Source organism: Macrobrachium nipponense, chromosome 9, assembly GCF_015104395.2.
Source record: "Macrobrachium nipponense isolate FS-2020 chromosome 9, ASM1510439v2, whole genome shotgun sequence".
Taxonomy (NCBI): domain Eukaryota; kingdom Metazoa; phylum Arthropoda; class Malacostraca; order Decapoda; family Palaemonidae; genus Macrobrachium; species Macrobrachium nipponense.
In genome coordinates, this window is record NC_061110.1 from 81,461,410 (window position 1) to 81,475,858 (window position 14,449).

At 41.2% G+C, this 14,449-nt stretch overlaps 1 protein-coding gene across 1 annotated transcript in view; it reads right to left on the minus strand.

Moving 5' to 3' along the window:
- Positions 1-11,544: 11,544 nt before the first annotated feature.
- Positions 11,545-14,449, minus strand: part of LOC135218412 (dehydrogenase/reductase SDR family member 11-like) — a 39,791-nt gene continuing 36,886 nt past the window's right edge. The window contains exon 7 of the mRNA XM_064254715.1: positions 11,545-11,802. Within this exon, the coding sequence (XP_064110785.1) occupies positions 11,767-11,802 (36 nt within the window). The 3' untranslated portion in view covers positions 11,545-11,766. The remainder of the gene's footprint in view (positions 11,803-14,449) is intronic.

The following is a 14,449-nucleotide window of genomic DNA, read 5'->3' on the forward strand; positions in this document are numbered from 1 at the left end:
CATTCTTTTCGTGTGGGTCGAGTATTAAAAGATAATAAATTTATCCTAAAGTCGTATTTATTACAGCAAGTAACGTAACTCTTAGCTGGCTGAGAGCAATCTCCTGCCAAGTGACGACGTCATCATTGCCGTATCAGCATTTGTTCCTTTAAACCTCAATAATCTGCTTACACAGGCTTCATCTGTGTGCGTCTCTGCTTGCAAAACAGATTGACTGGAGAAAGGAATGCTTAGCCTGAACTTCTCATGGGCAAGGCAGACATTAGGTACAGGTGTCTATCGGTGTGCGCAATGCAACTTGCAATCATTTTAAAATTAATAAACAAAATAAGGAAATAGAATTTCTATAACATCAAAAATGAATTAATTTTTTCTGAACCTCATAGACATTTAGAAGTATCACGATATGGATATGGATTATTTACTTGCAACATTAGCTTATTACAAAATCCAGGTAAATCACATTCATGGGAAAATGTCACATTTTCTTGAAAAACCCAAAGTTTATTTAGAAATTAGTTACATAGTGGGTTTTTTTTCGTTGCACCTCCTACCTATTAATAAAGTTTTTAAAATTAACCTCAGAGGATGCGCGCGAGAAAATTGAATATGAAACTTTTTTTGTTAGGGACATAGGATCAGATTTTATCACAACTTAATTTCAGTTAGCATAGAGAAATACAGAATCATGATTAATCTTCTCTTTGACTCTTATGTTGCCTGGCAATCTTACAAATAGCTCCGTTTTCCACTTCTTTGTCTAGTAATTTACTACCAGTAATATCGAATTTTCTTTTGGGATTTGTATTGATATCTGTTTAATTGTTATAAATTATGGATATTTTTACAGTCATCATAGATGGATAGGTTCACTCATTGTTAATGCCATGGATAAAAAAAGTTTGTAGCGGACTCTTGAATTCCAAAATATCAGCGAATTCATGTGGGTTAAGTCTGGTCTAAATGGCTCTCTTCCCTCCCGTATTTGGATGTTGTCTGAATTTACTTTGCCCTTGTGACAAGTATAATTTAACTTGCAGGCTGATTAATGGAACCTGGTTACAGTATCCTGCAGTACGAGAGTTTCACATCGCAATTCTTTAAAAAAATCGTTCGTCGCAGCGGATGACTGCAGTTCAAGTAACAACCGCCTACAATGTGAAAGGAATTTCTTGGACTTCTTCGACCGCACCGTATATCGTCGTTAATCTCGTTTTAATGCGGAACGCTCCGGTGGCTGTGGAAATCGACTACAAATGGGACATACTTCCGACAATTACGACCCGAAGGATATTCAACTCTACTTTGCTGGCGAAGGGACTCGTGCTGGGGAGGGGTGTTTTTTTTATTCATCGCGAACGTAATCGTGTAGCTTAGGATGCAGAGAATAAGTATGAGCGCAAAAATAGAACGTTGGACCAGCCCAGGCAAATTTTCCCCGTTGTTTTAACCCTGTGAAATAGGCCGTTTCATGTGGCTATAGGTGGTTGTCTGGAACTGTGTAATGGACGAAAAGTGGTTCGAAAGCTAGTTAAATGTTGAAGTAGTATAACCTCGGTCATGTATCCTATATATATAAAATGATCATAAATAACAGAATCGAAATATATTTTGCGTGTACGCACTAGGAATCTATATATAAATGATCATAAATAACGAATCGAAATATATCTTTGCGTGTACGCAATAGGAATCTATTTAAAGTGCACATATATTAATCATAATTATATGAATCCATATACATATGTATAAACAAATCAGGTAGCCTATAATCAATCTGTTACCTTTTATCTTACCAATATCTGCAGTTACATATGAGTTAGTATATTTGATTAATGAATCAGATATATAACATTTAGCATAAAAATCAACGAATCAATCAGCATAAACATTAATAATTTTATCAATTCATATATGAAATTTTTAATCAGTTAAAATATGGTTGTTATCATGTTAATCTTCATTCTATGCAATTATCAGAGTACATTAGTATTTTCTGTAGCATAAGTATCTTAAAAGAGATGAGTGAAAAAACTGTATCATTATATATCACGTTGATCACTATTATTTACAATATCATTGTTTTATATTTTATTACTTGAATCAATTCATGTACACCAGAATTTTTAATTTACATTGATTTTTATTTATAATTATATATATATATATATATATATTCACATAGTGTCTGTATCACACTCCTATAAGTCAAATGCAAGTCAAGTTTGAGTAATATTCAGTGGTTGGTTTTGGTAGCTGACCGAGCTGATGTAAGTGTTTACATAATCAAAAATATGGAATGTTAGTCCATATATATAAAAGATTGGCTTGCAGGAATGTGATCAGACTAGAGACGCTAAAGATGACGTATACAATAAGTATGTAGGCTAAGATAACATGCCGTCACCTGTAGTCATTCAATTGTTTATAAACATTAGTCCAGCTCCCTGCTTGAGACAACTACCCCGACCTATATTTCAAACGGCCTACGTGATCTGTAGCGTGTCTCATTTTGATTGTGTGTTCGTATGAAACTATGTCATTTGTATGTATGTTCATATGTTCGAACTACTGTCTGTTCCTTCATAACTTGTAACAGAGATGGTAGACAAGCAGAAGAGAGTTAGCTATCGTCATTAGAAGACCTGTACCTCTTTACCTAAGCTTTATCATGTAGAGGAATAGGATTAGCCATCATCATTGGCAGAAGCGATCAAGCTATCGTCATAGAAGACTTGTACAATCATATCTAATCTTCAGCATGTAAAACTTCAAGAATATATTTATTTTTATACTTCGTGTTTTCTACAAGAACCTCACTGAACCAACATGAGTTTAACACATCGTCGTAATAACCAACAAGATAATATTGACTTCGTAAGTGATCTACAAACCCCCAGACACTCCATTGAAGATGGAAGTGCAATACCAACCGACTTAGCGTAAGATTATCGCAGTCTAAAACATTACCTCATAGGGCGCCTTATCATACAAGGCACAAGCCCTAATACAAATACTCCCCCCCTAAGACAATAATTAGGTATAATTGTTGGCTGACTTCTTTGTACTTCGGGTAGTCACTCGCGGAAGCGAGCTGGACGGCGGAGGCGCCCTCGGGTGCGCGATATCAGTTGCTGTGGTAGATCCTCGGGAGTTTCCGGGGACGGGATGCCTCCCCTGAGGTGATCCTCGGGGGGTTCGACCGTCTTCCGAGGGCGGCCGCGGCTACGGCCGGGAGGTTTGGCGATCGAAGGAGTCGCTTTTTTCCGAGGAAGATTGAGGCGCCCTGTGGAATCCGTGTCTGCGAGGTCCTCGTCCATGATGAAGGCTGGTTTCAGACGATCGATTGTGACCCAGTCACAATCGATCAGGATAAGAGATATGCCTTGTCAGTGCGTCGTAGGACGCGGAAGGGACCGCGGTAGGGTCTCGTTAGAGGCGGGCGGCGGGCGTCGTCCCTGACGAAGACGTGCTTGCACGATGATAGGGCCTTCGGGAGGAAACGTTTGGTTCTGTCGGAGAAGGTTTTGACGCAGGGAGTAAGAACTTCCCGGCGGATTCCCGAAGCCTGGCGATGGAGATGTCAGCGTCGTCGGCATTGGTCGGGAAGAACTCGCCAGGGACTGTTAATGGCTCCCTGTATACCTTCTCCGCGGGTGATGCCTCGCCGTTCGACCGTGGGGCAGTCCTGAGACCGAGGAGGACCCACGGTAGTTGGCTCTTCCAATTTTCGTCGGTGCAAGCGCGCCATCAGGGAAGCCTTGATCGAACGGTGGACTCTCTCCACCATGCCGTTAGCTGCTGGGTTGTAGGCGGTGGTGGCATGTAGCGACGTTCCCATTAGGCGGGCCAGGGCAGTCCACAACTCCGACAGGAAAACTGGTCCGCGGTCTGTCGTGATTTCGTCTGGCACTCCGAATCGACTGACCCAGCTGGCGAGGAGTGCTTTCGGGCACATGCTTTCGTTGTTCCGCCTCCGACATCGGTGTTGCCTCGGCCATCTGTGGAGCGATCGATTACCGTCAGGAAGGTACCTGGCGCCTTCCGACGGGGGCAGGGGGCCAACGACATCTATGTGGATGTGGCCAAATCTTCGTTTCGGCTGCGGAAATTCCCCCACGCCTGATTCTGTGTGCCGACTGATTGTGTTAGTTTGGCAAGGCACGCAGGTCCTGGCCCACTCGAGGGAGTCCTTCCGAATTCCATGCCGAGGAGTGCGAGAGTCCGTGTATGACGTCGAACACGGCTTTCCTTCGGGAGGCTGGGATCAGCGGGCGGCCCGTGCTGATGTCGCAGAGGAGCGTCATGCCTGCGGGTCCGAAAAGGCACGTCTCCCACTTGAGGGCGGTGATAGCAGTGCGGTATGCGGCGGTCTCCGGGCGGGGTCGGCGGCCTGTTCCCGGTGGGTGAGGTCTTCGTAGTCGACCCCGAGATGCACAGCGTTGATTTCTATCCTCAATAGGGCGTCTGCCACGGGGTTCTTCTCACCAGGCCACGTACGGGATGGTGCAACCGAACTCCGCGATGGCTGCCCAGGTGCCTCTGTTGTCTCGCTGACCAAGCGTTCGCCCGCCTTGGTGAAGGAGTGTACCAAAGGGAGGTGGTCTGTCCTGATCGTGAAGGGGGAGCCCTCGAGGAGGTAGCGGAAATGGTGCACTGCTTGGTACACCGCCAGGAGTTCGCGGTCGAACGTGCTGTACCTTGTCTCGGCGGCTGACAGTTTTTTGCTGTAGAAGGCGAGTGGCTGGGACTCGCCCTGGACCATCTGCTCGAGGACAGCCCCGCAGGCGACGTTGCTGGCGTCAGTGGTGAGGCATAAAGGTGCAGCAGGGTCTTGGTGGCATAATGTCGCCGCTCTGGCGAGGGCCCTCTTCGTCTCGTTGAAAGCCTTCTTTTGTTCGGCCTCCCACGTTAGGGCCTTTGGTTTCCCCTTCAGGACCTGTGTTAGAGGAGACATGGTGCGGGCGGCGGCGGGGATGAATCGGCGGTAGTAGTTGACCATTCCGATGAACTCCTGCAGGGACTTGACCGTGGTTGGTGTTGGGAACTTCTGCACCGCGCCTACCTTCGAGGCCATGGGGCGCACGCCCGTCGCGGAGATCTCGTGGCCGAAGGTGCATTTGTCAAAACGGACGACCAGCCCGTTTTCCTGCAGGTGCTTCAGGACCGCTCGGACGTGATGTAGGTGCTCCTCCAAGGACCTGGAAAAAATTAAGTATCGTCGACGTAGCAGACGCAGAAGGGCAGGTCCCCCAGGATGCTGTCCATCAGGCGCTGGAAGGTGGCCCCTGCATTCCTCAGGCCGAAGGTTGAGTAATGGAAGACGAAGGAGCCAAAAGGCGTGATGATGGCAGTCTTGGGGACATCCTCGGGGTGCACTGGAACCTGGAAATAGGATTTTAAGAGGTCCATTTTTGTGAAGACCCCGTGTCGAGGAGGCGTTTGCGGCCCACGTCCACCAGGAGGCCGTTCTGCGCCAGGAGATCTGCCCCCAGTAGCGGGATCCTGACGTCCGCGATTGTGAATTCCCAGACGTAGTTTCGCCCCAAGATGGATATCTTGAGGGGCTTCGTGCCGTAGGAATGGATGGGGGTCCCGTTTGCGGCGACGAGGGAGGTTGTTTTGTCGGGCTCGCGGCTACGGTCTTTTCCTGACGGCGGGAATATCGAGTGCATTGCCCCCATGTCCACCAACATCCTCCGGCCGGAGATCGCGTCGCGGACGTAGAACCCTACGGTGTGTGGTTCCGACGAGGCCGTTGCCACGGGCGGCCTTGGTTTTGTTTGCCGTCGCCTGTTTTTTTGACTGCTGGAAGGTGCAAGGGCTTTCGCACCTCTTGGAGAATCTCCGGTGGAAGCGGCACCAGGAGTTTTCACCTCGCTGCGTGTGGGAGGACTTCCCTTGGGATACGGCGCCGATCTCTTGCGTTGGGTCGTCGTCGTCTTCTTCCTTCTCTGCGGCCAGGCACACGGAGGATCGGGGGCCGGCGAGCTTCGCGGCATTGTTCGACAACGTCAGTTTCTTTGCCTTCTCTAGTAGTTTGTCGTCCTCTAGGGTGTACGCGTCGGTCAGCTGTTTTCGGACGTCCGGCTCGAGTTGCCGCAGGAATATTTCGCGGCTCAGGCTGATCCCTTTCTTTTTTCCCCTCGGGGCCTATTTTCGGGCAGACGACGAGGCCCATCCAGTGTCCCAGGCATCTTGGGGGTCGGCGCCGCGCATGGGGTTCGCGACTAGGTCGAGGGCGCGGGCGGCCCTTTCAGCGATGGGCGCGGAATAGGCTGTCACGAGCCTTTCTTTTATCTCGTCGAGCGTGACAAGTCCGGTTCGTGCTCGACCGGTCAGCCAGTTAGATATTCGGATCGAACACTCTGTCGGGAGGGGGCCCGCTGCGACGAGGTCAGCCTGCAGCACTTTGTTCGTGAGCCCCGCGATCCGGAATTGCCCTTCGGCTCGGAAGAACCAGGCAGACCGGGTCAGCCGTTGTGAAGGGGGGCAATTTGACAGCTCGAGCGGCCGCTGTGTCCGAGTCTGTCGCTGGGGCGGGGGAGGCCTGGGTTTCCCGCGTGGTACTGTCTGCGCCCATTGTCCTCTCTCACAGAAACGGTCGACAGAGTCGTGAATGGCGGGCCAAACCGTTTGAGGAAACGCCTGAACACACCTTGGCAGGTATGCCGTATTTAGTCCGTTAAAGGCGTTGGTTTATTTTCCATTTCCACGGTAGGAGCTTTCAGAGATCTATACTGAGGCGCCGTGTGAGTCCGTTAAAGATCTCTGAAGGTGAGCGGCGGTAGTAAGTCCCTTAATGGCTGAGCCAAAACCGCTTGGGTCACCGTCCAAACCGGGAGGTCACCAGTTGTGAGAGGTGGACAAAGAGGCAGGTAGAAGTGTACTGATTTTTATTACAGTCAAGGGAAATATAAATATACAGCATGCGGACGGAAATGTGGTCACCGACCTGCGAGAGAGTAAAAGTGGGTCGGCGAGACCCGATTTGTGTTTCTTGAGAGACATAAAATACAAAATATAAAAGTACACAATATATGGTTATACAAGCTTTATACACTGGCGGAAAGCCCGCTGAATGCTCTCTCGGAGGGAAGTAAGAACAACGCGAATGATGAATTATATACAGAGAAAATTATGAATAAGCGTTGTCCTTACACACTACTTGATTCTTTCAATCTTTACCATAAATCTTCCATTTTTCTTATCTTTTTCGTAGCTTCACGTAATTCATTGTTATAACTGTTAAACCATTTGGCATTTTATTTTACTATTTATCTGCCTTGTGTCATCTAAACATATAGCGCCTCAGTGGCGTGATTGGTATGGTGTTTGCTTTCCACCTCGGTGGTCGCAGGTTCGATTCTCGGCCATTTCATTGAGGAGTGAGAGATGCAGGGTTGCCGCGAAGTCCGCACATCACCGAGAAACTAGCTCCGCACCGGGAGTTGTAGTGTTAATTGCCAAGCAATGTTATTTTACTACAATAACTAGACTAAATAGTCACCCTGCTTATATTATATTAACCGTATCTTTACCAGTATATGAGTTGGGTTTACTAATTAAACCTTTTTAGGGTTAGAGTTTCCCCTTTCCGAAATTCAGTTGCCTCATATCTTCTGAAACATTACGTAACTTTAATGATAGTCAAATTTAGAATCCACGGTCCAAATATAACAAGTCAGCCAGACAGCTCCCTAATTTTAAGCCTCTTCTGCGCACCTACGTCATCTGAGGGAGCGTGTTGGTGAGAACCATTAAGACCGTAGGTCTAACACACCGTCAAGACACCTTTATTTTTTTATTTTTTTTTTAGAAGAGAATGTTTTTGAAAATATGATCTTTCAAGTGTCAAAAGAATGTAAATAAGACAACATTTGCCTTTTGAAAATATTTGATCAAGTTACCGAAATTCAGTTGCTTCATATCTTCTGAAACATTACGTAACTTTAATGATAGTCAAATTTAGAATCGAACGAGACACGCGGACCCCCCCGTGTTCAGTCTTGAAGCTGATTTATTACATTCGATATATTATATATATATATATATATATATATATATATATATATATATATATATATATATATATGTGTGTGTGTTGTGTGTGTGTGTGTGTGTGTGTGTGTGTGTGTATAATTACTGTTTTATAGTTCTGAATGTTATATATGATTTGATGCGTAAATTAGGCCACAAAGTGAACAAGGGCAAGTAAATTTATTCATAAAGTTTTCAGCTAAAAGTGGGAAGTTTAAAAAAAACTGCACTGAAATGTATTTCTTTACTAAAAACGGTTGCTTTTCATTCATTACTTTTGCGTTCCCCACAGAGTAAGTTGACAAGCTATATAAATCCTTCGATATTCAGAAGTAGTTTATTCCTTCTTTTCTTTTTTAAGCCACATTCATCACTTTAGGTAACATGCTGTATGTTAAATCAAAACGTTTGCTGAAGTAATAATAATAATAAACAATCTAATATATAACATAGGTCTAGGCTTAAAATCAATGCCATAAGCATTGTAAACAGACAAAAACGATATGAAACATGTAGGTCTATATGCCTTCTTTTATGATACGGATATTTTGAAATGAGATATTTCCCCAAGATTTATGGTATACATGTGGCAATCCTAAGCCAAACGAATGCCATATTTGGGGCTATGAGTTTCAAGAAATTGGAAAAGAGCACATCATAATTGGTCCTTTTTTTATCAATAAGCTACATTAATATAAAGAAAATCCACGATTATAATACACCACTTCATAGCATACTGATATCAAAACTTATTCGGTTATAATCAGTTGAATAACTTCAACTATTGTAATTGCCTAATACATGTTTGCAATTGTTTTCTAAATAAATAAATAAATAAAAACTCATTAAACACGAATCTAAAGTTTACCAAAGTAATGTTAAGTTCAGTCTTCACCCTAAGATTAATTCCCAAATTAACCAAATTTTACTATATATATATATATATATATATATATATATATATATATATATATATATATATATATATATATACATATATATATATATATCTTAATTCAAAGGCAAATTGAAGACAGCTGGACCTAAAGAATGAAATGCATTGCAAGACATCACGTTTGGGTTACGTTATCTGCTGTTGTCAAAATCGGTTCTTGACAATCGTATGATCGTACTACCTATCTGATATTGGCGCATGAACACACGAGACTATACTCTGTTTTTTTTCATCTGTCCATCCGCCTGTGGTGTTTTTGTATGGTAACACTGCGTCCCGGGCTTAAGATAGTGACATTCAGCTTACATTCAACGCTTATAATAATATCCTATTTCGAATATTAACGGTGTAATTCGCATACAGTAAATTATTAAAACACTTTTCAGTTGCAAATGTACACCCAGATATCCTTTTATTTACTTAAAACTTACACATAGCGTAACTATCTAAAACCCGGGACGCAGTGTTACCATACAAAAACACCACAGGCGGATGGACAGATGAAAAAAAAACAGAGTATAGTGAAAATGGTTCATTTTTCAAAAATATTAGTATTTTCAGAAAATATTATATAATTTCAATCATCTTTATTAATGGAAAAAAGTTTTAAAAGCATAAATATATATGCGGACCTACAGCACCGCATACATGAGGAGTGCAGTCCGCAGCTCTGCATTCAATGACTCCCCCTCGAATGATCGAATCTTCTCCGCACTTTTGGTCGTTTCTCCGCGCTTTGGCAACACTGGAGAGATGTGTATTTCTGGTGACAGAAGTTCACTCTGGAGGTGGTTCGGAAGTCAAGTAAAATCGTTGGTCCCGGTGCTGAATAATCGCTGGTTCCATGCAACCTAAAAACAACATACAAACAAACATCTGAACATATATCATTGTAGTTTGACGCCAATATGCTTGCTATAGACTGCAAAACGGTTTGCACATAATGAGTGGCCTAGTCAAGGTATTCCTTAAATTTCACCTGTACTCTTGGCTTGTTTCTCTTATTTTCTTTAAACTCTCAACAATAAATTCACCAGCTTTATAAAGTTGGTTTTATTTCTATGGGTTATAGTTTTTTTCAGCGTAAAGCCATTCCAGATATTTATACTAAATGTAACTAGCTAACGTATGTACTATAGAGATATCACGCATTCAGGGCGCAGCCGCCGCAACCCATGTCGCTCACAATCTCGTTGCTTTTGTTTCGTATCAACAGGTCAGTGGTATGGTTTACTAATGATGCCGGTTCTCTCACAATATTCACGAGATCGTAGCTTTCACGTAACCCTATAAATTCTTTAAAATAGTATTTGTCATCGTTATCAACTAGATGTAAGTTGAAGTCACCACAAATCACTATATGGTTCTGTTAGCTAACGAGTGGAGGTCAGTGAATTCGTCTAGGAACGATCGCTTAGATTCGCAATTTTAACCACATTTAGGACAAGCTTGGTCATTTTTACAATTTGTTGCGCTATGAACAATTAATAGCTTTGGTAGGGTAAGTAACAGCCGTATACGCTCTGTATCGGCTGTACAGTGTACTCAACCTATCACCATTATCACAGATAGCCTTTCGTATTTGTGGTGCACATTTGATGATATAGTGCATAGTATATGTCATCTTTGGCTTTCATTCCCTTTACAATTTTCAGGTCGTCCTCTTCATGAATGAAATTACATAACCAGGGATTTTTCTTTACAATGTAATTGACAATGTCATCTTCATCCTTCGGGACACGTATTTTATTCTGGGTTTAAGTTTACCCCCTCTCAGTCACTGATATATTGCTGATTTCCTGAAACTCTTGTTTTGGCTTTTCTAAGTTTTCCAGTCTTGAAATTTTGCAAATATGTCTCCGTCTCTTGTCACTTTAACCTGTTCAGCTGGCTTGTTATTTTACTCAGTTTAATTCATCCAATGCAACAGATGGTGTGACAAGTTGCTCAGGTTGCAAAAATAAATGGCATATGGGATTTTAGATCTTAAAATGTATAATACTGTAATGGCAAATGCAAAAGAGATGGGGAGGAGTCCGTATTCTATAACTGTTTGGGCATGTGATAAGAAGGGGAGGTTAGTTAGTCAGGAGAGTAGTACATAGCTGTGAAATAGCAGGACACAGGCCAGTAGGAAAAAAACAGAAATTCAGGAAGGGTGAAGACCTACAATGCTGAGTTTACTTTTGGGTCAGGTTGCCTCTTGATGATATATACACCATAGGAACCATACAGATGGAATTGCTATGGAAACTAAAATTTTTATTCCCTCTGGTGTTTTATGAGAGCTTAAGAACCCTCATGGCATTGAAGAACTCGGACTAAAGATGATATATACACAAGACATTTTGGTAACATTAAAACATTTTTCATTAACTTAATTTAAAATCAAGAAGTCTAAAAAGCTAATAAACAAACAGTTTGAGGAAAATATTTTATTGATATATTCTAACAGTAATGAATACAAAATATAGAAATGGATATTTCATCAAAATACATAAGGTATATTCTAACAGTAATGAATACAGAATATAGGAATGGATATTTCATCAAAATACATAAGGCAGAGTTATTAAGTAGAGCACAAAAAAAACCAACCATCAGCTACACTCAGTAAAGCTTCCTTTCAAATTCTTATCTCCCATTCAGAAAAAATAACTAAAAAAATACCAAATGGTTACTTATAGCAAAGATATAACGTGTGTTACATGAAAACTGTTTCAATGATATTACATATATTTACTAATCAAATTACAGTACATTCTTGTAACTTAGGAGCATGTGGGTCTGATAATAAGGTCGTGAACCTGCAAAAATAGATTAACAAGACTTATTATACAAGAAATATTACAATTCCTATTACTATATAAGAAATATTACAAGTTATTATAAAAGAATTATTACAAGTTATTATAAAAGAATTATTACAAGTTAAGTTTTATAATAAAAAAATTAGGTTATGGGTTTCTGGCATACAGCAATACATAATTGATATTGCTCACGGAAGACCAGAGTAAATAAGTTTCACTCAGTTATAACTCAATTTCTGAATCCTTATGAAAAATGCTGCATATTTCCTATTCTTTTTTCAGTAGCTGTCATTCTATTAAGAGATAGCCCTTTGTGAAAAAAAAATTATCATGACAATTAAAAATCAAGAACATTACAATATTAGATTTCAAGAAACTAGAGGTGGTTTATACCACAATGTAATTTTTGCTCAGATTTTGTGCACTTATGAGTACCATAGAACTACATTATTTTTTTCAAAGACGAATTGGACTTATTTGGTGCAAACTAAAGACTTTCAAACAATCTGTAAGTCCATGAGCTCCCTTTGCAGGCAATCTCAAATGAAGATGAATCCAGCTTACTGTCTGCACATCTGGGTACCAAAGTCCCTCCAATAACAGTCATTGGTCACTTCTAGTGTTTTCTGACCACTGTTAGCTCTGCATGGTGAGGGGAAGGGTAAATTACCATGCAAAGTGATAAGCTTGTACCAAAAACTTCAATTCCATTTTTAAAAAGTTGTAATCTGTTAGCTCTGCATGGTGAGGGGAAGGGTAAATTACCATGTAAAGTGATAAGCTTGTACCAGAAACTTCAATTCCATTTTTAAATAGTTGTAATCGTTTTGGCACTTTAAACTCTTAACTTTATGAATGCCTAAGTAGCTATTTCGGTGGGTAGAGAGTTGTTTCTATTCAGGCACCAACTCTCAAGGGCTTGGAGCTAGCAAAGAGTTAGAGGAACTAATAAGAGATCATGAACTAGGCTAGCATGTATAGTGTAATAGCGAGTGTCCAAGCTAACTTTGTGTATGTTAGTGACCAAGATTAAGAGGAAAAGGAATTGCAGTCAAAAGTACAGGCGGTCCCCGGGTTACGACGGTTCGCGGCTTACGACGTTCCGAGGTTACGACGCTTTTCTAAATATTCAATGGAAAAATCCGTCCTGGGTTACGACGCTGTTCCGAGGTTACGACGCTGACGCTTCCGACGCTCCGAGTTAACGACGCTTTTAAAAAAACTCATACTATGATAAAACTCCTTTATAGTTTAGCACAGTATATTAATAAAAATAAGTTTCTGGTTAGATTACAACAAAAATTTTGAGGTTATGATGATTTTCGACACTTTTTATGTCGTATTTTTCTATGTTTTTTAGTGACGCCTCATATGCGGAACTAGTTTCCGAGCGAATGAATACATACTAGCTTGCGGTGCGCAAAGTTTACATATAACAGTCCAAAAGCACAAATAATGAAAAAAATCATTGCTTGTTTCCAGTAATAATAACAAAACGAAGTTTCTGGTTAGATTAGAATGAGAGAGAGAGAGAGAGAGAGAGAGAGAGAGAAGAGAGAGAGAGAGAGAGAGAGAGAGAGAGAGAGAGAGAGAGAGAGAGAGAGGCGTCTTCCGACGCTCCGAGTAAGGACAGAGAAGTGTTCGTTTCGTTAAACGGCCTCTGACTCATGGCAGTAAATGTTTTGTTGATACTAATAATATAAGCCTATTTAAAGATACGTTTACTTTAATTAGTCTATATGATACGTAAATAGTAATCAAGTGTTCTTGTAGCCCTCAAGATTTGGCAAAATCGAAGTATCCCAAAGAGAGACATTATCCAGTTACACTGGAACCTTGACATACGAATTTAATTTGTTCCGTTACCATCGTCTCTATCAAAACAGTTGTATCTCAAAGCATTTTTTTCCCATTTAAAATAATGTAATATGTATTAATCCGTTCTAGCGGTATGAAACCACACCTAAACACAGCTAAACTTACATAAAATACACAATTTATACACAAATAAACGAGTAATAACACACATAATGATAAAATAACATAGCAATGTGATAAAAAATGAAATAAATGTTAATAAAATCAATTAAAAAAAAGAAAGGAATTTTACTTACCACAACGAAAGATGACGTGAGGCCAGCAGGGGGAAGAGGTAGGGAAGGGTGGCAGGGGAAACGATTTGTTCTCTTTTTAATTTACGTATGTACACTAATAACTACGTAATAAACACAAATGAAATAACATTGCTAAACTAATTTTTATATTTTTTTATTTTTTTTTTTTTTAATCAGTTTGTAGTTTAGAAATAATGGTGATGCCTTTGGAAGGTTTTATGCTTTGGTATAATTTCATGTTTTGCTTCCATCGAAATCATTTTTCTTGGGTTTTTTCTTATCACCTGCTTTGTCTTTAGCTTTGAGACCCATGGTTAATAATAAAATAGACAAAATAACACGAAAAAATAGGCGCAAATACAACGAACTAAAACAACGACGTGTTAACATGCAGCACCAACAAACAAAAACAGACTGAACGCCATTTATCGGTCGCCTATACAACTAAACACTCATCGCAAAATCGTATCTCAAATATTTCGTTGTATATCAAAGCTTATATTTTCGCAAATTTTCTGTTGTATCTCAAA